General features: G+C 42.8%; 1 protein-coding gene across 1 annotated transcript; it reads right to left on the bottom strand.

Annotated features, from left to right (window-relative positions):
- Positions 1-497: 497 nt before the first annotated feature.
- Positions 498-25,476, bottom strand: mvda (mevalonate (diphospho) decarboxylase a). The gene is made up of 10 exons (XM_078210698.1): positions 25,215-25,476; positions 22,265-22,335; positions 20,336-20,450; positions 16,952-17,098; positions 16,035-16,234; positions 13,652-13,726; positions 12,364-12,579; positions 9,651-9,766; positions 5,013-5,121; positions 498-3,302 (listed from the first exon to the last, which is right to left on the bottom strand). Exons 1-10 carry the CDS (start codon positions 25,264-25,266, stop codon positions 3,228-3,230), a joined length of 1,176 nt encoding a protein of 391 aa, XP_078066824.1. The 5' UTR covers positions 25,267-25,476; the 3' UTR covers positions 498-3,227.

Below are 25,476 nucleotides of genomic sequence, written 5' to 3'. Positions count from 1 at the left end.
TTTTCTGATACAACATCTGTTGAGGAATTTGAATACTTTATTGATCATATAGTGACGGTGGTAGACATACTGTAGGATTCTGAAAATATTTAAAGCTTATTCAATAGTGTCACAAGTAGGCTTACATTAACACTGTAATTAAGTTACTGTGAAAATCTCCTAGTCGCCACATTGGCACCTGTTCGGGTACACCGAGGGAGAATTTAGCATGGCCATTGCACCTAACCAGCACGTCTTTCAGACTGAGAGAGGAGACCAGAGCACCTGGAAGAAACCCACGCAGACAAAGAAACCCACGCAGACGCTGGGAGAATATACAAACTCCGCACAGTGAGCCAAGCCGGGAATCGAACCTGGCTCCCCAGCGCTGTGGGGAAGCAGTGCTAACCACTGTGCCAGTGTGTGAGAAAATTGAAAATCTGTGGGGTGCAGGCATATACTTAGGCTGATAGTAATATGAAGCAATTTTAATAATAAATCCAGCATAAATATATTTTAAGTAAACAATTTATTTTCTGAACAAGCTCACAGAAAGCATTGTTTCAACACTTAGAGAATATTGGACATCTTATAAAACTCACTTCTCCAACAAAATTAATGAGTTGCATGAGGTTAGAACATTGCCTTTATTGCGGCTGCTAAACTTTGAATCCATCCCAGACTGATGGAATAGTAATCTCCTCTTTCTGCTGCCTCCAAGAATACTACGTAAAATGGAATCACTGACTGTGAGCATAAAACTGCCCATAATTTAGCAATTTTAATAAATCAAATAGGCCAAACATGCCAAGTGTGGAGAAGTGAAAAATGATATTCTTCTGAGGTTGGCATGAAGGTACATTTTCAACAATAAAGAAGCTTTTCTCTGCACCGAGGTTGTGCTACATTTGGCCTGGAAGTGCCTGAAGTTAGAACTGGGTTTTGGAAATAGAATGTTCTTTGCTTAGTAACTGACAACATTCCCCTCACCTGATGTTTTACTTTGATTTCTGTATATAAATACATCAGGAAAAATGTAAGTTGTACCAACTTCTAAGATTAAATATAGAAGAAAACCAGGCATAATCATAATAAATATATATCGATCAAGCACTGTGGTAATCTGGAAAAGATTATTCAATCAATTCTGCTACACAATGTCTGCAGCTCCTGTATTGTATCAAATAAATAGAAATTCTGTTTGGTTTATACAATTGAAGTTAGTAAAGCAATGTTGGAATTAGGAGAAAATCAGAGAAACACTGGAGGAATCAATGCAAGGTGCCTCAGTGGCACAGTATGCAATTAACGTGCACCAACTGAAGGTAGAACATAGAACTGGGGATTTATGATAATGAATCTAAATCTGAAATGAACCAAATATTAAGTGAAAAAGTGGAGGCAAGGGATTTACCACAAATGGTATTGAAGGCACAGGGAATTCAGATGACGAATGAACCCAAATTCCCAAAGCCCAACCCTGCCCCCATTCCCTAACCACAAGCATATTCTCCCAAAAGTGACAATGCCAAAGCTCTGAGATCAGGTTGACTGATACACAGTGATGGTCAGCCGGTGAGATGAGGGTACTTGTAAAATACCCTAATTAGAAAAGAGGTAATATAAAATGCAGATAAACTTTAAATCACTACACATTATAAAGAATAACAGATGAAAAATGAAGAGAGAGATGTCTAAGTCCCAATTTAGTCACTAAAACATGCAAATGCACTCCAACACCACCCACCCTGCCCCCCCCAAACTCCCCAACCGCAGTGATGTGCTGACACCCAAGGTACAGCTTTTCTTCCAGTGGCATTATTAGATTTCATTCCGGACCAGTCACATCTCAATCTTATCATATTCAGTTAGCTTTGAAAAGGGTTTCGAGTTCTTGGAGTTTCTGGTGGTTCTCAACAGAGAGTTTAAGGTCCATTCCAAGTGAAAAATATAAGCTTTTTGTAGCTGTTGTATCAAGCTATATGTTTCTGAGGTTGATTTGGTTTGCAATGAATTCCAAATTTGGGTAAATGTAGTGCATTAATTCAATAATTACAGCAGGTTTCAGGGACAATGTTCAAAAGATAATGGGTGGGATTTTACAGCCTTACTTGTCCCAAAACTGTAAAATCCTGAACGAGGTCAACGGACTTTCTTATTGTCCGCCCGGTGGCCGGGGGGGGGGGGGGGCAGGTGGCGCGCAGTAAAATTCCAGCCAATTTAAATCTATGGCATTTATAATTCTAAGATGCAAATCTCACCCAGATTTAGCTTTCAGCATTTTTAAAAATTCATTTGTGGGGCATGGGCTTTGCTGGCTGGCCAGCATTTATTGCCCGTTCCTAGTCACCCTTGAACTGAGTGACTTGCGAGGCCATTTCAGAGGGCAGTTGAGAGTCAACCACATTGCTGTGGCTCTGGAGTCACATGTAGGCCAGACCAGGTAAGGACGGTGGATTTCCTTCCCTAAAGGACATTTGTGAACCAGATGGGTTTTTCCGACAATTGACAATGGTTTCATGGTCCTCAGTAGATTTTTAATTCCAGATATTTTTCAAATTCAACCCTCTGCCATGGCTGGATTCGAACCCACCATTGATAACAATGACGTGAATTCAAATATACAATGAGGCTATGGGATTCATTGGAATATTCTACATACACTATTTCATTAATAGTGGCAAGAAAACGTCTACACATACTGCTAACCAATCTTGTTAGTCAGTGCTTTACATCTGAATGAAGCATTTGTCAGCAATGTTATCTGCTCGACGTTCAAATCTGAATGGAAACTAAATGATGAGCTTTTGATATGAAGATTTAAATGGATTTCATCAGAAATCAAATTACATTAAACTATATTGGATAAAAGATAACACTTCATGAACACAGTACCTTTTTTACTGCAGAGTCATGGACAAAAAATATACTATTAATTGAACCAAGATCCAGGTGATGGGAATTTTAAGTTGTATTACTAGGCCAGGTATGTTGGTATATAGGCAGCAGTGTCCAAACTACACCTCAAATTTCTGCCAAAACCTGATTTTAGTACTTTACTCAGAAATCAGGCATCTCATGCGCCAAAAATTGTACAGAAGAAATGTTTGTACTTTGTTGATACAAACTGAAACCAGAGATGATCTGCATGTGCAATATAATGCACAGAAGCAAATGCCAAGTTTATTGCAATCAGTATAAAGATCTTACAGCTCTCCATTCAATTGCAGAAGAGCATATTTCAGGCACTATTGCTTGGGAAGTCCATCCTCTCCAAGTAGGTGAAGGTTGGTGTCTTCTATCAACTGTGGACCTGGTCCTACCTTTGGAAAGAAAACCCAGAATGTCAAGACAAATGCTAAATTCAGAAAAGAGCAAAGCATGAAATGGTGCATAGAAACATTTGGCCATCAGGCTTTCTCCACCCAGCAAAGCAATTTTGATCTGCATTTTCAAGGACTCATTCCAATTTATCTAACTGGGGGTGGCAGGGGTGGGGGTAAATAACCTCATGTCACCTATTCAAGAACAGAAACCATTGAATTCCTTACAATCCAAGAGCAAATTGGAACTAACTAACATTATTCAACCTAACTTCACTGCATTCTGTTCAAAGGATTCTTTTAGCAAGAACAGGGATGAATGTATATTAACAAAGAGACAGTTCATAGAATTGATAAAACATGTTTAATATCTGGGATGAAATGCTTTGAATGCAGCAGGTTAGTGAGGAAGCAGTAAAGGCATTAAACACAATTTTTCCAATGTGTAACAGGACCTGTGCAGGGTAACTGATGGTACACCACTACTCAAAGTGGGGTTGGGGGAGGAAGCAGTATTGATCCATCAGCCTGACCACAAAACCTTTCACGAAACTTAGAAAACATAGACCAATTAGGGAAAGATGGTGCCGCAGAGGTAACCCTGGAAAGTGTGCACTCAACATCAGGGTTATAACAAAAGTAGGAGTGTGAGTTATAAGGAAAAAAATAAAGCAACTGGATTTTGTGCCCTCTGCCAATGGGTTTAAAGGGGGGGGGGGGGGGGGGCTGCTTGGTAAGTGCAGTGGCTAGTCTGCCCACTGCGTCCCTATCACCCTTGCCACCACTGCAATTATATCAGTCATGAGGGTGGCACTGACCTACCTGCCAACCAGTGGGCCAAGTAATTCCCAATTAAGGGCCTCATGGAGATTTAACTGGCAGTGGGAGAAGCCTATGCCAAGTGGCCAGCCTGGCAGCTTTCCCTGTATTGGTTGGTGTTGGGCCGGGAGTTGTCCCTCCTTAATAGGCTCTCTGAGTGAGAGGGGAGATTTCCTGTTTCTAAGGAGTGGAAATCCTGCCACCAGCCTTTTATTGGTGGAGTCGCTGTTGAATGGCTGCAGGGCAGCTGGTGGCCCGTTTGGTGGGCTGCCCCCTCCCACCCGCGACCTTTGAGCTGGGGGAAGAGTGGGGTATCCAAGCCTCACATAATTCAGGCTTGTGTTGTAGGCCATTGAAAATTGTTCAAAATGACAAAAGGAATAGACAAGACAAACATTCTGATCGGGAAGTATCGGCATGGTAGCACAGTGGTTAGCACTGCTGCTTCACAGCTCCAGGGTCCCAGGTTCGATTCCCGGCTCGGGTCACTGTCTGTGTGGAGTTTGCACATTCTCCTCGTGTCTGCGTGGGTTTCCTCCGGGTGCTCCAGTTTCCTCCCACAGTCCAAAGATGTGCGGGTTAGGTTGATTGGCCAGGTTAAAAATTGCCCCTTAGAGTCCTGAGATGCGTAGGTTAGAGGGATTAGCGGGTAAAATATGTGGGGGTAGGGCCTGGGTGGGATTGTGGTCGGTGCAGACTCGATGGGCCGAATGGCCTCCTTCTGCACTGTAGGGATTCTATGATTCTATGATGAAAGACAAGAGTCCACGATATCTAGATAAACATTTGCTACATAAAAAGGGGGAGATTAGACAAAACCTTTCACGTAAGGAAGGGCATCCTTAAACCAACCAGCAAAAGAGCAATGAAGATATTGCATTAAACATTTACCCGAGTGTTGATGACGTATTGAATTCCAGCCTTAACTGGTTCCATCTGGATGCTGGACTTCAGTTGCTCTGGCACAGACACTGAATTTACCGGCAAGCCTTTCAGGAATCTAGAAAAAGACCAGATTCTTACAAAACATGGAGAAATAAAGCACAATTCCTCAAAATGTCTCAGTTCCCTCTTTCATATTGATTCAGACTCCACCCATCATCTGCACATTTTCATCAACATCAGTCATTCAGCCAAAATGAAATATTTAAGAAAAGGAATCAAAAGGCTGGGAGTGAGGTGTAAAAGGCTGAATCAGAACATTGAAATGAGATTCGCAATTGGTCCAGGAACGCGATTTCACGCTGACTGCCTAATTAATTATGAGAAAACAAACCAATTGAAAAGTCTACCTCTTTAACATGGGCCTGGTTTTGTTTTGCAGTCGGTATCCCATAACATTGCCTGGGTTGTGCAATGTTTTGTATTTCCTCATAGTTTTTAATAAAGCTTTCCGCTGCAGTTTTTATTGTAAACCTCTGCTTTGCCTTTGAAATACACTAAGAGTTTTAACAACGCCAGGTTAAAGTCCAACAGATTTATTTGGTAGCAAATGATGATTGCCCCTTAGAGTCCTGGGATGCGTAGGTTAGAGAGATTAGCGGGTAAAATATGTGGGGGTAGGGCCTGGGTGGGATTGTGGTCAGTGCAGACTCGATGGGCCGAATGGCCTCCTTCTGCACTGTAGGGTTTCTATGGAGATGCCGGCGTTGGACTGGGGTGTTTACCCGGCATCTCCACATCATCATTTCCTTTGAAATAGCAGCAATCGAGCTCTCTAACAGCCCCAGTGGCACTGCTGTTTTATTGGCTCTAGCATTGCTGGATTGCGTTTAATAAAATAATCCGTTTTGCAGTTTGTATCGTCCAGCAGCTCCATTTGTTTTTCTTTCTTGGTTATTTTTAAAAGTCCTATTGTGCAATGACAAAGTCTATTTGCATTTAAAACAATCCTCATTTCTTTGGTCATTATATTTTAGAACATGTTTTGTAGCAATGCTATTTCCTCTTTTTTAGGGATTTTACTTTCTTTTTTGCTCAACTTGGGATTCCTTTTTCCGTGGCCCCTCCCTCCACCACCACCACATCATTGCACCATCTCCTATGGACCCACAAACCCAAACTCCAAGTATAGCCTTCTGTAAACCCCGGGGCTGGGGGAATTCCAGGACACTCATTTTCAGGCATGGGGTCACCATTCCTGTTGAGGTCCCATTGGGACTGGCTGCACAACAAGCTTTTGGTGCAAGGGGCTAAATGGCCTGCTCCTGCTCCATATACAATTCCATGACAGCAGTTGCAAGCCCCCCTGTGATGCAGCATCTGGAAGCCAATGTTTTCTTTCCCATTGCAACATCTGAGTGCTCCAGAGGAACTCAGCCTTTCGTCCTGAGATCCATGCTTGCTGCCATGCAGGCTCAGATCACTGCCATCAAGACTGGGTCTCAGAGCTCAAAGGGCACACAGCGTCTCACAGCTGGCCAACAATTTGTCTTCCATCAGATAATGAGAGCTGCTGAGACACTTCTCCAGGGAATGCCAGTGGATCCATGGTGCACGAACCTGCCCCCACTGCTGCCAGTCTGCCAGCGACCTTGCTCATGCCCCTTAACCAGCAAGCCCAGCCGGCCTTTTAAGAATTTCTTTACGGGACGTGGGCGTCACTGGCTCAGCCAGCATTGATTGACCAGCCCCGATTTCCCTTGAGAAAGTAGTGGTGAGCTGCCTTCTTGAGCCACTGCAGTCCCTGTCGGGTAAATACATCCAAGTGCTGTTAGGGAGGGAGTTCCATGATTTTGATCCAGTGACAGAGAAGGAACGCTGATATATTTCCAAGATCAGGATGGTGAGTGGCTTGGAGGGAAACCTCCAGGTTGTGCAGTTCTCATGTGTCTGCTGCTCTTGTCCTTCCAGATGGTAGTGGTTGTAGGTTTGGAAAGTGCTGCCTAAGGTGCTTTGGTGAGTTGCTGCAGTGCATCTTGTAGATGATACATGTGGCTGCTACTGTGCGTCGGCGGTGGAGGAAGTGAATGTCTGTGGAAGGAGTAGCAATTCAAACGGGCTGCTTTGCCCTGGCTGGTGTTGAGTGTTGTTGGAGCTGCGCTCATCCAGGCAAGTGGAGGGTATTCCATCACTCTTCTGACTTGTGCCTGCTGTGCATAAAGCTGTGAACCAGATGGGGTTTTGCGACAATCAATGATTTCATAGTCATCATTAGACTTTTAATTCCAGGTTTTTACTGAATTCAATTCTGCCACGGTGAGATTTGAACCCAGGACCCACAGCATTACCCTGGCTCTCTGGATTACTAGTCCGCAACAGCACCACTGCGCCACTGCCTCCCCTACACCACTTTTCCCATCACACTTGTTGAATTGAAAGAACAGAATGCCTTATTCATTCATCATCTATTACACTATGTTTGCAACCCTGACATCCTTACTGGAATTTGACTGCTGAATGCCAAGAACCTTATGATTATTATATACTGTAATGTAATAAATACTTTGCAGATAAAGGGGACTGAGTCATGTTGAGCAGTACAGCTTCCCAATTGTTCATTTGAGAAAGGAATTTAGTATGCAAAGAGAGAAAGCCACCTGGACTTTCAAAATCTGACAAGCAGTCATCGGCAGATGGATAAATGAAAGGGTTCTGTTTCCTGGCAAGTATCCAAACAAATCCCTTTATTTATATCAGCATAGCTTGAAGTGAGGGGGAGAATTAAAAGGCCAATACGCCCACTTAATATTTTCCATAAACCATCAATTTGGGTGAAGACATTTTTCAAGCTTCAGAATTTTAATATGGATGTATTTCATTGATCAAAATTTACCTTGAGATGGTGCAGAGGGGGAAAACAGCATAGTTCTGGGGATAAGGCATTTTAGCTAGCGGTTAGGGTGGAGAAGCTGAGGTTGTTTTCTTTGCAGCAAAGACGACTGAGGAGAGAGTTGATAGAGGTGTAAAAGATTATGACAGGTTTACATAAAATAGGCAAAGAAAATCTGTTCCCATTAACTGATGGCACAAGGACTACAGGATACGGATGAAAGGTCGAAAGGTAGGGGATTCAAAGGGGCTATGAGGAAGAACTTCTTTATGCAGTGAGTCATAATGACCTGGAACTTGCTGCCTACAAGGATGGTGAAAGCAAATGATCAATGATTTCAAAAGGAAATAGGATAGGTGCTTGAAGGAAATGAACTTGCAAGTCTATGGGGGATAGAGTAGGGATGGGACGGAGTGGATTTCTCTGCAGAGAGCCAACATTGAGTCGATGGGCTGAATGTGCTGCCATCAGTCTATAACCTATATAGTCATATGACTAATGATTTACAACTGAGTTTTGGAGTTTCAAATATATATTATGATACTGTGCCTTTAAGAAATGTATTTTAATCATGTTTCTCTGCAGGATGTTTCGAGCAGTCCCTGGCATTTTATTGGAGCTGTTCTGTCCATAATTGGTATCCTCTATTGTTACTGAAGCAGTATAATTGGTACCATGTTTGTTTTAATTGGAACTAATGCAGTATTCTGTTGTATTAATGTTTCCCTGGAATTGCAGAGTAGAGCTTGATTGGAATGATTCACATGTCAGGTTATCTGACTGGAAGCTGCTAAAGACTAGATTTACTTCTCTGTTTTGATGCCTTGAGGATATATCCTTCTCTGAAAACTGCTGTTTAGATTTCTGTCCATAGGTGTTTAAAAACTGGAAATCTAGAATCACATGAGCTGGCTAATTCTGAAGACGGGTGTATGTCTATGAGGGTAATGCTTTTAAATTGGAACAACAGAGGTATCTGGCTGTTAAGAATTATACTGTGTCATGTTTAAGTCTTGTAATTGGTAAGAGTTATGTTAATTATTTTAGTTATATTCTAACTGCGTTCTTAAATAAACTCCGTTTGATAAAAGCTTCCTAGTGGGTCACTGGAATCATACCTGGAGTGAAGCACCTTATGCTCACCAATGCCAAAATCAAATGTAAAACTTAGGATCTAGGCTAACTTCACAAAACACCTTGGAGTCTTTGGCCTGGGCCTTAACTATATGTAGACTGGGATTTTCCAGCCATACCCTGCCGCTGGTTTTCCAGCAACGGAGCAGCTCACCATTGGCAGAGGGTCCTGCCGAAGTCAATGGCCACTTGCGTTGCTCGCCACCGGGGAAGCCACCACAGGACGACTTCCTACTGGCGGGAAGGGCTGGAAAATCCCACCCATAAAATGAGGTGTCACCTCAACTTCCTCCTGCACCATGGCAACATTTGTATTTAATAGCTCTACAATTTTCTTAAAGACGGAAGGAGCTTGCGCAAACCTGAGCTAGTACCGTCAGCCACGTGTTCAAAACCAGTCATGACATTTGGTATTTGAGGTTGGGGAAATTTCAGGAACCAGACAGCTGCAAATTTGTAATGAAATGTTGAAACTGCAGGCTCGAGAAGCATTTTCTCCTTCTATACGATTTTAACAACGGCTGCTAAAATCAAAGCTTCCCTCAACAGATACAGGAGAGCAAAGAACAGATTTTCACCATGTGCAACAGTGCAGAGCTTTACATTAAGAACACATAACTCACTGTTCTCCATTTTCTTCAGGAGGAAAATAATGTTTCACAACTTCCACAAACTCATCCACATGCTGCTTTCGTGTATAAATGACTGCATTGGGACCTGCATCAAATGTGTACGCTACCTAATGTAAACAAAAGCAGATGAGAAACAAACATGCTCCACATTTCATCAAAAAGCAATGAGAAGCCCGTCTGATTTACAGAATATCTGTATATTTTTGGAATATTATGAATTACAGCTTTTATCGCAAGGTTGCATTTCGATTCCTCAGTTTCAATGTTCTTCATGAACTAAAGGGCAAAATAATGGTGTTTATAATTGGTGAGCAGTTACTGTGGATTGCATCATGTAAGTTGACCGTTTTTAAGATGACCCAATTATTTTGGCACTAAAATGCATGTTTGGGCCCATTGTTAGCATATAGTCAACACCCCATTTTTCTGATAATGCACGTTTAGGGCTATACTCTCTTTAGTTGATCTCAATTTTTTAGCTGAGATACATGTTCAGGGTTATACTCACCTTTTAATTGGTACACGGGATCAGGCAATACGGGCTGTGCTGCCAAGAGGGTGGGCCGGACCTTCGGGGCTCACCTGCTGCAGGATCGGGGCAGCATGGTGGCACAGCAGTTAGCACTGCTGCCTCACAGCGCCAGCACTGCTGCCTCACAGCGCCAGGGACTTGGGTTCAATTCCCGGCTTGGGTCCAGTGCCTGTGTGGGTTTCCTCCCACAGTCCAAAGATGTGCGGGTTAGGTGGATTGGCCATGCTAAATTGCCCCTTTGTGTCAGGGGGACTAGCTAGGGTGAATGCATGGGATTATGGGGATAAGGCCTGGGTGGGATTGTGGTCGGTGCAGACTCAATGGGCCGAATGGCCTCCTTCTGCACTGTAGGATTCTCGGATCGGAAAATCCTGCCCGATGTGTGGGAGATCAAGACACGTCCAGGCAGAGCAGACTACATATGGTGACCAATTAACAGAAATGGGTCCTTCTGCAGCACCACTGGCGGTTTACATTTTCTGCTCAGCGTATAAGTTGACACCTTGTTTTTGGAAAGATTTTTCAAACCTTCAAAGGTCAACTTCTATGTTATGATCGATGGTATTTTAATGTAAGAGAAGAATTGTTCCATTAGGTTCCAAATAGATAAATTAAATGCTGCATAACCAGTTGAATTCCTAATATATTGAAATGCATGGACTATCAGCTGAATTAGTGTCAGTGTATTTCTTAGCTGGCAGGACAGGCAATTCTTGAGTGTTATATAAAACTTACATTTTAAAATATAAGCTTTTTGAAGGAATTATTTGGTGCAATTTCTCCACAGTAAAATAAGATAATGTACAACTGAAAACAGGAGCTCTAAACTGAATCTACATGAGATAACACGAATTTGTAAATTACTTTGTATTTTAGGAACACTTAGCTCCAATAATCAGAGCCTTTGAGCGCAGGCCATGGCTGTGCCGAGTGCACAGAGTTCATGTATAATTTATACTCGCGTAAACGATAAACTGTTCACACCCTTTATTTTGTCGCTTCCTGCTGTGGCTAGGACATACTGTGCGTTTGCCCTCTGGTGAAATACTGTATGGTGTTCCTTCAGAACATCACAAGTTCCAACTGACAAGTGCAATACGCCACCTAGAGTGAAGCACAATAAAACTCCAGCCACATAATTGCAAGCGAAGACAAGAATTGGGAGCTGAAGCCTTCCGTACTGTCACAATCTGTGACCCTCATCCTTGGTTCAGAACAATGTGTTTTGACTCTCCACCTCCTTAAAATCTATCTCACTGACCAAGATTTTGGTCACTTGACCTATTATTTCCTTACGAGATTCAGGGTTTTGTTCTACACTGTTCCTGTGAAGGTTCTATAAAGTTGTAGTTTAGAGATGGGATTTGAATGGAAAAGGGGACAAACAGCACAAGAAGAGTTCATCTTGTATGTGTTTGGTGATTTTATATATATGAATCAACTCTCCCTTCTTGCTAACAAATAGGATTTGGATGCTTAAAATGAATAGAAATTACAGAACATAAAAAATGCAGAACATTTATATTAATCAAGACAATTTGGCACCAATTATTATTATTCGCTATTTCTATTCAGATTATCAGTTTTGACTTTAAGAATATGCTAATTTGAGCTAGAGACTAGTCACAAAGACAAGAAATTAAGTTCTGTAAGTGCTCCAGGCTGTTTTCCCTTGCCCAATTGAATAATCAATCTTTTACAAGAAAGTTTCTTACATTATTTTTCAAGATCAAACCAATTGTCCAATGGGATAGTCTGTGGAGTTTAGCACATGCTCAAAATAGTCATTGTTTTAGGAGCTGGAGTCAAGAAACATAGACATTGTCCCTTTAGCTAGGGAGAGGGATTTTTTAAAAAAGCCTTTGCTGAATGCATTCATGTCCATTGGGGTCTCACATTTTTCTTGGAGTCAGACAGGACTTTTATCCCAATTAGATTTCAATTCAGGCCCAAAATTGAAAGGACATTACAACACTTTGGAATAACGTGAAATGTCCTAGAAGCTAGCTGATCAGAACCAGTAATGAGCAAAAAAAAGGCAGTTTTCTCAATTCTCCGTCAAGTGTTCATGTATTACCCTGAGTTTGGGAAATGAGTGGAGTTTAGAATAGCTGCATATACAGGTTTTAACTCGCACACAGCTACTGGTATGGAAAACTGTCCATGTCTTACCCGTGTCTCTTCAAAGTGGGAGTTGTATCTATGTACCAGGTTAATGATGCGTTTGGAAATATCATTGAGATAGAAGATTGGAGGGAAGGTGTCAAGGCATGTTGCATGAAACTGATTACTGTCCTTCATTGTCAACTGTCCAAAGATTTCAAAATCTTGCCGTTTGATCGCTTCAATCATTTCCTTCATTCGTTTTGGAACAATTTCAGTACGGTACTGAAAAACAAAAAAATGAAAAATCCCTTTCAGTAATGAACTGCTTTCCTCTACTTACCCTTCCAGACACTCACTCATAACCTTCCATCATCTTCTTCCAATTGAGAAGCAAAACAATTCCAGACCTGTTCCGTAACCCGCGCCACCAATCATCTCTGAAAAGTCACAGATTACTTTCTTTAATTCATTCAAGGAATGTGGACATCACTGGCTGGGCCAGCATTTATTACCCATCCCTAATTGGCCTCGAGAAGGTGATGGTGAGCTACATTCTTGAACCGTTGCAGTCCATGTGGTTAGTGTAGGTACATCCACAGTGCTGTAAGGGAGGGAATTCCAGATTCTTAGACAGTGAAGCAATGACGATATATTTCCAAGTCAGGATGGCGAGTGGCTTGGAGGGGAACTTCCAGGTGGTGGAGTTCCCAGATATCTGCTGCCCTTGTCCTTCGAGATGGTCGTGGTTGTCATATCATTTTTTTAAGGAACTAGTTTACTTGTATTCTTACAGCATAATAAAAGAATTAATTTCACAATGAGGAACCACCTGTTGAATCCAGACCAGAAAAAAGGCTTGAAAATATCCCTCTGTAAGTGTAAGGTCCTAAGTGGTGCTGGCCCAAGGGCTACGAGATTTCTTGAATTCAATTTCACAACATTGACATGGCGAAATCTGAACTCAGTTGCCAGTGCCGTAGCATAGTTGTGACAATGACATAATTAACCATTATTGCCATAACCATTAGGCATTTTGGGTTCCTATCCAACTTGTTACCACTTCAATTGATGTTACGTTTGGGGCCCTTTTTGGGGCCCTTCTTTTACTAGGCCATTTATACTGAATCCCCTTTCAATTTTCTTTTAATACAGAGGGCTGTGAGCATTTGGAATACGTCCACATTTAAAGACTAAGTTAGATAAGTGGTTGAAAAAAAAAGGGAAATAAAACAAATGGAATAGGGTGAGCATGTGGGATTAAGACTACAGCTGAGGTGGAGGACTAGTATCGATATGGAGTGTCTGAGCAGAACAAGATTACTAATACTCCAGCTCAAATGAATGAATTTCTCACCTTCAACAATGGACTGGTCTTGACACTGGTTTGCATCCCAACAGTACTACCGACAGGCTTCTTTTCCGCACTGACCTAGAAAAGAAGCAAAAAAGGAGCTGAGCTTCTAGACACGTTCATTACCACAGGAGTTTGGAACACTCGAAAGTAGGCCATTTAGAACAGGTTAGAATCAGAAGATTTTAAATGAACCTAGGTTGGCCAGAGCATGACAGCAGATGATTATTTTCTTAAAACTGAGTTTAGTATAATTGTAGTCTCTAAAATAAGATTGTAATGAAGGCAAAGAAAGCAAGTCCATGGAGAGAAAGAGCTACACAAATAATTTTCTAATGTATAGGTTTAGGGTGACCTTTACATGGCAACATGTATTTGTCCACTGAAGGGCTATCACAACATTTATATTTCAGCAACAAAACAACTAATGTACTAATGACACTAACAGTCACAAAGCTGAAATACATACCTACTGAGAGTAGTAGCTACTTAGGGCCAACATTAGGACTGTTGGGAGAGAGGGAAAAATGAGGCAAATTGTAAAGTGCAAAAATTCTGATCGGCATTAGCACCTCAGATATAGATCTGTTGAGTTGATGTTTGAAATTGTTGTTTTTCATCTTTCTTTAAGACGACAAATAAACTACCATATATTTAAAAAATTACTTCAGATTGAATAATAATTGATTGTTTAAAAGCCACCAAAAGAGAAAATGCTGGAAAATCTCAGGAGGTCTGGCAGCATCTGTAAGGAGAGAAAAGAGCTGACGTCCAGACGATCCTTTGTCAAAGCTAAAAGGCATAGAAAGCGGGAGATATTGATACTGCAGGGTGAGGGAATGAAGGATGAGTCATAGCCACAAAAACAAGCGGAAAGGCTGATAATGGCAGTCCATAGAGAGGACTGATTGATAACTGATTGTTGTATGCAACAGAAGATACATGATGTTTGAAAACTAGACTCTGTGAAGTTATTGATTGAATCACTTGTAAGCTGATTCACATTGTTGGGGTTGCTAGGATGAAATATCCAATAACATTAAATGATTGTAATAGGGCATATTGGTCAATTCTCTAAAGAGTTGGGATGGTGGTGAAGCAATTTCTTTCATGATTCAAGGAAATAGCAACTTGTTACCCCTGAGAGTCTTGGCATAATACAAAGTTCTCTGTTAGTAATGTGCCATGTTTAAGGGTCCTTCACTAACAAACGAGTATACAGATGCAGCCTTCGCCTCCCTTCTCAAGATATGACCAGTCCTATTGTATCTTTTCCATTCTGTGATGAAGATTTACAGCAAAATAACATTAAAAAAGTACTGATGCTTTCTTACACCAAACATTGAGACAAGCATTCTGCATATTACATCAACAAAATGTGGAAGCAATTCTATATTCTTCTATTAATTACAAAATTACCAAAGCAATCCGTTCATTCACTCACTTTCACACATGAATTACTGCATACTACGAAAATGGTGACTAGTGCAGTCTGTAATGCAATTGTTTCTCTCAGTCATCACTGCTCACTGATCAGCAACCATATGAAAATCCACCCCTCCAGCTATATCTTTCATTTCTCTGATTTATCTGAATATTGCTGCTTTTTAAAAAATCATCATTCCCTACTCCTGTCATCTAATCATCTGTTCGCCACCTAAATCACAGACCATGATTTATTATATTCCAGTCCCCTCTACCCAGTGGGTGGCACATTGGTTAGCACTGTTGCCTCACAGCGCTAGGGACCCGGGTTTAATTCCTGGCTTGGGTCACTCTCTGTGGAGTTTGTACATTTTCCCCCGTGTCTGCGTGGGTTTCCTCCGGGTGCTCTGGTTTCCTCCAACAGTCCAAAAGACATGCTGGTTAGGTGCATTGGCCATGCTAAACTCTCCCTCAGTGTACCTGCACAGGTGCCAGAGTGTGGCGACTGGGGGATTTTCACAGTAACTTCATTGCGGTGTTAATGTAAACCTACTTGTGACTAATAAATAAATAAATAATAAACAAACAAACCCAGCTCTATTCTTCCTTCTACATTGTTCATCGTTCAGGCCTGGCAAAAGTTTATACATCTGCAGTGTTAACTCTACCCTTTCTCCTCACATGACGCCTGACCTGCTGAATCTCCCTAGCACTTTCTGATTCTTTTTCAGTGCCTTCTATGCTCATTTCAAACAGGGTGGCTAAAATGTTTTACATTTTCATAGAACACCCAATTTTCCACAACCTACTCGAAGCTATTAAAACATTCTCCAGCTAATCACGTGTTTAAAGTGAATGTAGGCAAGTGTAATTGTTAAAAAGGCAGTCTCCTGTACACACGCAAAACCAAGACACGTACCGACTCTATAGAATGGCTTTGTTCAGGTTGCCACAGACTCACCACTAGTATAAGAATTCGGAGCTCTGGCCAGTGAGTTTCTGGCTCAATCTGCTGGGCAATGCTATCGCTCCCATCTTCTTTCACTCCCATTATCCATTGCACAAACCCTCCGTACATGCTTCTGCAGGCGCTGCCCGACCCCTGGCGAGCAATCTCAGACAGCTCTCCTTCCAAGCCATACAGCTTGGCAAGTGTGTAGACTGCAAAGGAGGAACATCAGTTGGTAAAATATCAAAACATAGGAAGAAAGGCTTCCATTAACATAGCGCCTTTCATGACAATTTGATCTCCCAAAGTGCTATACAGCTAACAAAGTATTTCTGAAGTGTAATCACCATTGTAATGTTGGAAATGGGGCGGTCAATTTGCCACAAAGAGCAAAAGGAGAATGCCAGATAATCCACTTTGTTAAATAATGTTCATTGAGGGATAAATATTAGCCAAGACATAATGGTGATTCCCCTACTCTTCTTCAAAATATTGCCATGGGATCTTTTACATTCACCTGAGTAGGCAGATTTGGTTTAACATTTTATCGCAAAGACAGCACCTCTGATAGTGCAGCCATCCCTCAATACTGCACTGGTATCTCAGGCTTAGTTTTTGTGTTCAAGTTCTGGAGTGCTATACTTTAGCGCAGTACTAGGGGAGTGCCACACTATTGGAAGTGCCATAGCATCAATTTTGGAAAAGTATGTATCAAAGGATTAAAAAGGAAAACAAAATTGAATCATATTAACTGTTTGAACTTAAATTGTTGTCAACTGCTTGTGAGGCTGTAAAGATGTAACCGAGGTCCAGGATCTAATTTCTGGACAGCCTGGGACCTCTCTATTCTGGTGTAGACTAATTCCCACCCCTGTTTTACCTGGAATGCATGTTACAAAGGTCTATATTTTGTCTCCCAACTTGCTTACCCAAACAAGCATAACCTGCTGCAGAGGATGCCAGACCTGCAGCTGTAGGAAAGTTATTTACAGAGCAGATATGAATTTTATGGTGGAGTGTTAATGTGTTAGAATTCCCATCACCACTGCTTCTTCTTTTTCTTGCCAGACGACGGACTGGGGGGGGGGGGGAAGAAAAAAGAAAATTCCAAATTCATGAATATTTGCAGATCCCAGTACTTCTGTAATTACAAATCACACTTTAATCATTTTAGAAATATGTCTAAAACCAACCCATTCTGGCAGTGTTACATATTCTGTAAACACTGCCAGAAACAGTTGCAATGCAAACAAAGAGCACCACATATTCAATATTACCACTGAATCGCTTCTGTTTAATTACCATCTTTGGGCTGAGGTTATGCATTATTCCCTTACATATCCAAGGAAAAATATGATTATTAGTGGCCTTAAAATATGTAATGGACATATGAACTGCTGAAAACGTATTTTTAAATGGATTCTTGACTGGTGTGTGATTATAACCCGAGGATTGCCAATTGACTCCAGGGAAATTCTAAACTGATACAAGATCTCAATAGGGTCATCTATGCAACAGCAGAGGTCTAATAAAGTACAATAAGACACCGGTTTCAGCGCATTCTTTGAGTTATTGATTGTGATAAACTTGTAAATATTGCATGAGACTCCAATGAGTGGAATTCTCCCAACTCACCCACAGTGGGCTTCGCGGGGGCAGGAGCAGAGAATCCAGAACAGTTGGAAAATTGCCAGTGTTAAAACGTGGGCCGGAATTCTCTGACCCCACTTGTGGCTGGGATTCTCTGGTCCCATCGCAGTGAACATAGGTTTGACTAAGTGCCCGCTCTCGCTGGTAGCAGTGGTGGGATATCCAACATTCCAGCCAGGTTGCAAATGTCCCAGTGGCAGGTTGATGGCGGGTTGGTTTTCCCACTGTCTGTGGCATGAACACCATTTGCATTCACTCTCATCTCATGATGCTCCTTAAAACAGCTGCTGGCCAGAATCTCCCCATGCCTTCCAATCTGTGTCACACCAGCGGGAGCGAGAAATGATGTCGGCCTCAAACCCATTTGAAAAAGAGCGGCATGCAGAAGGTGAACCTCAGTTCACTTGAGACTTCGAGCTGAATCCAACATACATAACCTACTCGGCACAGCACCTTGTTGCTCCTGTTGTGCTGAATGCCTCTCTGCTGCAGCAGACCGGTTTGTGGCATTCAGCTCCGGCCGAGCTGGTCTTGAAGGACAGCACAGTGCTGCGGCTGGTCATGGACCCTACCCTTAGACCAACTGAAGTTCGGTCGTGGGAGGGATGCAAGGTGAAGGTGGGGCTGGCACGCACAAGGAGGGAAAATGGGGAAAGAAGCTGTGCAGGAGTCAGAAGGTGCAGAGATTCCTCCTGCGAAGTGGAAAGGAGTCACAGATGACAGGCGGTCCAGGGGATATGTAGGCCTCACAGACAGAAGTCAGAGAGAGGAGGCAGTGCAGAAGAGCAACAGGAACAATCATTGGAAGCATGGTGTACCTCAGCTGCAGGAAGGGGCAAAGGACATGCGCTCCACAGGAAAAAACACAGCTGGGTATGCAGGACCATCCTACAGTCAATGACCCTGGACTTGGCAGGATCTGTACTGGGCTGCAGAGGGAACTGTGATGGTCGCTGGAGGCATCTACAGCCTGTAAAAGGGAAGAGGTAGGCATATATGGGGGAGGGGGGTGGTGGAGTGGTGTAGGTGAACCTTTCATGGAGGTTTCATCTCAGTACCTTACTTTGCACACCGCCTCCAGATGGGGTAGGTAGGGGTCCACATGGGGTATGGGCACTTTGCAGGCGATAGGCTTGGGGTATGGGGGAAAAAGTTCAAATGAGCACCACGAGACCATGGGGTCCTGAATTTATGGGGTAAGCTGGAAAATGGCTAGTGGGGGGGGGGGGGGGGGGGGTGGGGGGGGTTCTACCTGCACATAGTGAAGCCTCCGGGTAAATGGTAAATCAGAGGCAGATGGATAGTGAGGAAGGAAAGGTCAAACTGGTTCCTGAAGTACAGGTGTAGCAACACCATTGTGAGGTCCCAGAATAATGGCCCTGTGCAAAAACAAAAGTAAGATCAGTTTGTCTGGGAAGGATATGAGGCAGCGTGGAATGGTCGCTACACCGAGATATGGAGCTCCATCTTGGGATGCACACTCACATTTTGGTACCGCTACAGTGGACAGGATCCAAGTCAGTTATAAAGGAAGCAACTGAAAGCCAATTATTTCAACTGGCACTGTTAAAGGGATAGACAGAACTCACTAGCCTCACATCAAAGTCTCAACACTGACAGATCATATGGTTGGAATGCAGCCTTGGAGAGTGAAGGCAATAGTGAACGGAGCAGAGGCGCATCATATCAGCCACCCCATTAGTAAAGGGCAAGTATGGGTTAACTAACCAAATGGATTCCACTCATTGGCCACAAGCAACTGAAAGGTCATTGCTATGCCACTTCAAAGAAATGGAGGAGTGCAGAGCTACTTTGGTTTAATCATTTCATTCACACCTTATCATTCCCTAGAGAGCTTCAGATATCACATCTCTGGAATGGAATATTGCTCATCTGTGTGTGTGTGCGCGAGTATCTCAGGGGTAAGGCTGTGTCAGACACAACGCAGTCAAGGTTCCCAAGGTTGTGCAGCCCCACATCTCCCATTGATCTCAGTCACTTTCTGCACCTTTTAACCATTGTTCTCTTCAGCGTTTACTTTCAGCGAGAAGGCAAAAGCACGAATGGATCCAGGGCTCAATGCTGCATTTTTCAGAGTCCTCATTAAAGGAAGACAACAAAGGTGCCAGTGCACTCAGCTCCAGCTGGAGGCACCTCCTGGGAGACATCGCCAAGGGGAGCCTGGGCATGAACAGGAGGCCAAGGAAGAGTGACCCAGCAAGTGAAGGCAACTCACCACACTGAGGGTTTATCGTCAGGCAATCCTGCGATTGTCCAGAGACCTCGTATATCACATTCTTCATGAAGACCTGATGCCATGTGAGATTGGAGGCTTCCCCCTGCTAGTGGCCTTGAAGGTGACAGCAGCATTCAATTTGTTTGCCTTTGCATCTTTACAGGAATCAACAGGGGAACTGTGCGGCATCTCTGTCTGTTATCCATAACCTCCTTCCTCAAAAAATATGCCTACCTCTTCCTTGTTTTGGATAGCTATTTGTACCAACACATAGCTGGCTCATACTAAAGCAGAAAGTGTGCATTAACATATGATTAACATAGAAAAATCAACACCTTATAATACAGGTCAGGCATGAACAGGAGATTTTCTACTGCTATAGTGCGATTTTCAGAAACCTTGTTTTGATTGCACAATGGATACACACTTTCTCTTAAGCAAGACTGCAGCCTTGGGTGGTTGATGTTTTCCTCTTTTCCATTTAGCCATATTCTATCCTCCTTAAAATCTCGACTTGCAGCAACTGTGGTTGTACTTTTTAACTAAAATCACAAAAAAAGGAAGAATAGGTGAAGTGAAATTGGGAAAATTCATCATGAGGATGCATAACCATTTACACAAGACATCTTTCTTAATACTATTAGCTATAGGAATAATGAGTTCCATACAGTTAATACAGAAATTCATCCACATTATTACATAACAACTAGACATTAGTTCTTAGTTCGACATTAGTTCGATAGATCAATCTATCGATCAAAGTACCTCTTCAAATGTCCTATCACTACCAATCCTTAATTTAGAAAGGGCTTGAATTTATTTAGCACCTTTCAGCACCTCATGCCAATATGTTTTGCGCCTGATTAGGTGCTTTTTAATTGTCACTGCTGTAATATAAGAAAGACATCTCGCAGCCAATTTTGTGCACAGCAAGTAATGTTCATACAAGAGCATCCTGTAAGTTTATGTAATTTCATAGGTCAACATTGGGAAAAATTTTAAATAAGTTTTGGCTCAACTTTTCTTGAAATACCTGTAGCCCTGTTGTAGTTGTACGCTTTACAAGGGATATTCATTAAAATATTGTATTCTGGTACTAGTGCCAAGGCTTAAACATATTTCAGTCAAACAGGGTGTACATTGAATTTCCGATGGTATTCCTAATATGAATATATCCGACTAGCCTCTGGAGGAAAAGTCATGTTTGATAACTAACTAATCTACAAACTAGTTATTTGCAAAGATCGAGTAATTATAGTACATTAGTCAATTAACCCAATTTGATAACTATAAAGCAAGTGGTGTGAAATCAGTCAAGGTTGAGCAGAGACAAGTATGGAACCATTATACTGCCTAACAATTAACAATGATCAGAGCAGGTCAGAGGCTGGGAATCCTGTCTCACCTCCTGACTCCTCAAAACCTGTGCCCATCAAGGCACTGAGGCTTGCTGTAAAACTATCAATATTTCAATCATGTGGCCATTCTGCACGTGCAAGGTTAAAACCAGGAGCAATGGTCTGACTGCTATTGTCATGACTGAGTCCGGACTGGTCCTCACACACACCTACATAGTTCCCAACAGGTGTCACTACATAATTACCCAAAGGCAAACCCTGTTCGAGTTGTCTCTTGTCTTGCTCAGGAGCCAAGGCCAATAACATTCATTTGTTGCCCTGGATGTAGTCAGTTGACTCAACAGAGGCCAGGGATCATTGTTCCTTCGTGGGATGGGGGCGTGGCTGGCTAGGTCAGCATTTATTACTCAGCCCTAATTGCCCTTGAGCTTTGTGTACGATTTAGAAACACAATAGAAGGCATCTTTGGCCATTAGGCCATTTGTGGATTTCAGTGGATCTCTTTAGCTGGAAGTTAAAGCAAAGCGCCGATGTCAAACAAGAACCGGGTTCAGGTTTGAAACATAGAAAACAGGTGCAAGAGTGATTCAAGCCTGCACCATTCAGTATGATCATGGTTGATCATGCACTCAGTAACCAACTCCCACTTTCTCTCCATACCCCTTGATCCCTTTAGCCACAAGGGCCACGTCCAGCTCCCTCTTGAACATATCTAACAAACTGGCCCCAACAGCTTTCTGTGGTAGAGAATTCCACAGGTTCACAACTCTGAGTGAAGAAGTTCTTCCTCATCTCAATCCTGAATGGCTTACCCCTTATTCTCAGACACTGACCCCTAATTCTGCACTTCCCCAACATTCTTCCTGCAGCCAGCCTGTCCAGTTCCAACAGGATTTTAAATGTTTCTATGAGATCCCCATGCAAATAGGCATGCAAATGCTCTGGCACCCACCAACTCTACCCTTGATCTGTTAAAATCCTATAGTCTCAAACCTTACCTGATCTTGGTGTAGTGTTACACTTAGTGAGGAGTTAATTGGCAAAATCAGCTCTTCATCTCGTTTTCCCCCTACATGCAAGAAGCAAAATAGCTTTAGATTCTCAGTAGATCTTTCCTGGTATCTACTATGAATTTGTTTTGCACCAATTTCTATTTATGTCCAATAGTCTGACTCTCTTGCCTTGACGGTATATTATCATTATAAACTCCAAGACTGGAAAATCCCGCCTGAGGTCAACAGGCCTTTGCACGATTCTGTCCGGCCACTACAATTCCCATGGTGGGCGGGATGGGAAAATTCCATCTCCTATGTGCCTTTCTTGAAATTTTCTGAACCCAGTGTGGCATTACTTAGAGATAGAACCCCAAATGCTCCATTAATATTGGCCTCTGGGGGCTCACCTCATCAACCTTCTTCAGGTCCCAATCACGTCTCCTATAGCTGACCCTCCAGGGCTCTGCCAGAAGGGCAGTAAACATCCCTCCAGAATGTCCATTTACTTGTGACTAAGACCCTTTCCATCCGCAACTTTATTAGTGATGATTGCAATGCATTCTGACTATTTAGTCCTAAACTTGAGATGTTCAATTGTAGCCCTAATCACTGTCACACATTAGCCCCTTCTCCCAACTTCTCTGCTAACCCTCCTGCTTTAACAATCTCATCATCTTCCATACTTCCTCATAGTTCCTTTAAAGTCCTCATTTTCTACACCTCAGGTTTTCACTGAGTTATACTGCCATAACCTTTACACTTAGTGCCTCTGTCCCATCTCCTCTGAATTAATTCACTTCTCTCCCTCCATGTATACTTTCTCACCATACTCACAGCCAGCTCTTTGATCATGCCATCTCACTGGATCTATCAATTCCCATGATCTTGATCACAGAGAAGGCCATTTATAACCAATTCACTGTTTCCTTCACCACACACAACTCTTACCTCTCTTTCAAACCTGTTTCCTCCCATGTCTACTGGAAAAAATATTTTCCTTATGTCATGTACAACTGCACTTTCAAACTCCCATCCATTTATTCTTTCGCAATCCAATCACCATGATACTCTGTGTCCATCCATCAGCTTCTCCACCCTTACCTGCACCTTTGATACCTCTGTCATGTCAAAATGTTTCCATTCTCGAAGTATCTCATTCTTCACTCCCTCATGTACAATGAGGGGTGGACTTAAACATATCTAGTGGACAACTGGCTCAACCATCCATCATCAGATCTGGTTGGTCCACAGAAAATGCCAACAAGCCTTATGAGACTAATTCAAAATCATCTTGAAAAGCAACAATAACCTTCAGCTTCTTTTCTCCACTACCAGGTGTCTCCTTAAAACTTCCCACAATCCCTTTATCCTGGCAAAGTACCATTCCATCTTCAATCTCCCATTCCAGAGAAAGATGACAACCCAAGACAAACAATGAAAGAAAACAGTTGACCAACAAATCATTTTTGACTCTAAACCTCCCATCGAGATCATGTAGCCACCTTGCTTTGAGCATAAAAGAAACTCTGCAATCCCCACCAGAAAGCCATCTGCAACGCTGAAGTAACAATTTGGTATTTGGCAAAGCCATGTTCTTGGAATGTGCTTGGAACGTAGATGAAATTTTAAATATTAGTATGTGTGAGTCAACTGCCACCAACAATCTGCCCTGGTGCCTCCACACCGACCTATAGTTAAGAAGGCTAAGGAAATTTGGCATGTCGCCTACAATTCACACCATTTTCTACAGATGCACCATAGAAAGCATCCTTTCCAGATGTATCACAGCTTGGTATGGCTCCTGCTGTGACCAAGAGTGCAAGACACTACAAAGGGTTGTGGACATAGCCCAGTCCCTCACGCAGACCAGCCTCCCACCCATTGATTCCATCAACACTTCCCGTTGCCTCCGAAAAGCAACCAGCATAATCAAGGACCCCACGCACTCCGGACATACTCTCTTCCACCTTCTTCCGTCGGGAAAAAGATCAAAAGTCTGAGATCACATACCAACCATCTCATGAACAGCTCCTTCCCTGCTGTCATCAGATCTTTGAATGGACCCATCATATATTACGCTGATCTTTCTCTTCATCCTTTCTGTAACCGTAACACTATAGTCTGCATTCTCTCCTTTCTTTCTCCTCTATGTACTCTTGGTATGCTTTGTCTGAATAGCACTCAAGAAACAATACTTTTCACTGTACCCCCATACATATGACAATACTAAATCAAATCAAATTAAGCAGAGTCCACCAGGCTACCTGGGGGGCGGGGGGGGGGGGGGGGGGGCTGATATTTCAAAATGATAAAGTTCACTTTACCTCAGTTAAAATTAGGTTACAGCCACTGTTAACCCCTCACAGCTACTGTTAACGCAAAGCGACTGGACAGGTCCCACAATACAATCTCTTTAACAATACACATTTAACAAGACAATACACATCTCTTTAACCTGTGCTTAACGCTCTCTCCACTCACATTGTTTGTACCTTTAAGACTTGATTATCTGTAAAGACTGCATTCCAATCATTGTTCTGTAAATTGAGTTTGCCCTGTTTGTGAGCATTTCTCCACTCCACCTGACGAAGGGGCAGCGCGCTCCGAAAGCTAGTGGCATTTGCTACCAAATAAACCTGTTGGACTTTAACCTGGTGTTGTGAGACTCCTTACTATAGGTCCCACACTGTAGAAAACCCCAATTCAGCGGTTAGGTTAGAGTGCACTGCACACTTTACAGCCTAGAAAAGACATAGGTGCACGCAAGCAGCAAATAAAGCATCATAGAAGCTTAAAGCATGGCTATTCGGCCCGCTGTGCCTGTGCCAGCTCTTTGGAAGAGATTGCCCTCCAGTTTAGCCCCACAGTCCAGGTGGATGTCACACTGAGGAGGGTAAGGACCCAGAGGCTAAGGACCCAGAGGCTGAGCCTGGGTTCGGTGTGGAATACTCACAGTATTTAATGACAGCAATGTTGACAGGAGCCGCGCAGCTGACCAGCACCATTCTCCCGTCCTCCTCAGCCGTGTGGAACACAGCACCAGCCGCTGTCAGTCAGCGCCTCTCCCGCCGGCCTCCACTCACCCCACGCGCCTCCCCGCCCACCGCTCCGCGCTCATTGGGTGGGGGGCTCGCGGCAGGTGAACGCTCCGCCAATCATTGAAGGCGCGCGCACTCGGCAGTCACCAGGGTAACCGGGATGGACCAATCAAAACC

Source organism: Mustelus asterias, chromosome 4 (genome assembly GCF_964213995.1).
Source record: "Mustelus asterias chromosome 4, sMusAst1.hap1.1, whole genome shotgun sequence".
Lineage (NCBI taxonomy): Eukaryota > Metazoa > Chordata > Chondrichthyes > Carcharhiniformes > Triakidae > Mustelus > Mustelus asterias.
This window is presented reverse-complemented; position numbering and strand designations above follow the sequence as displayed.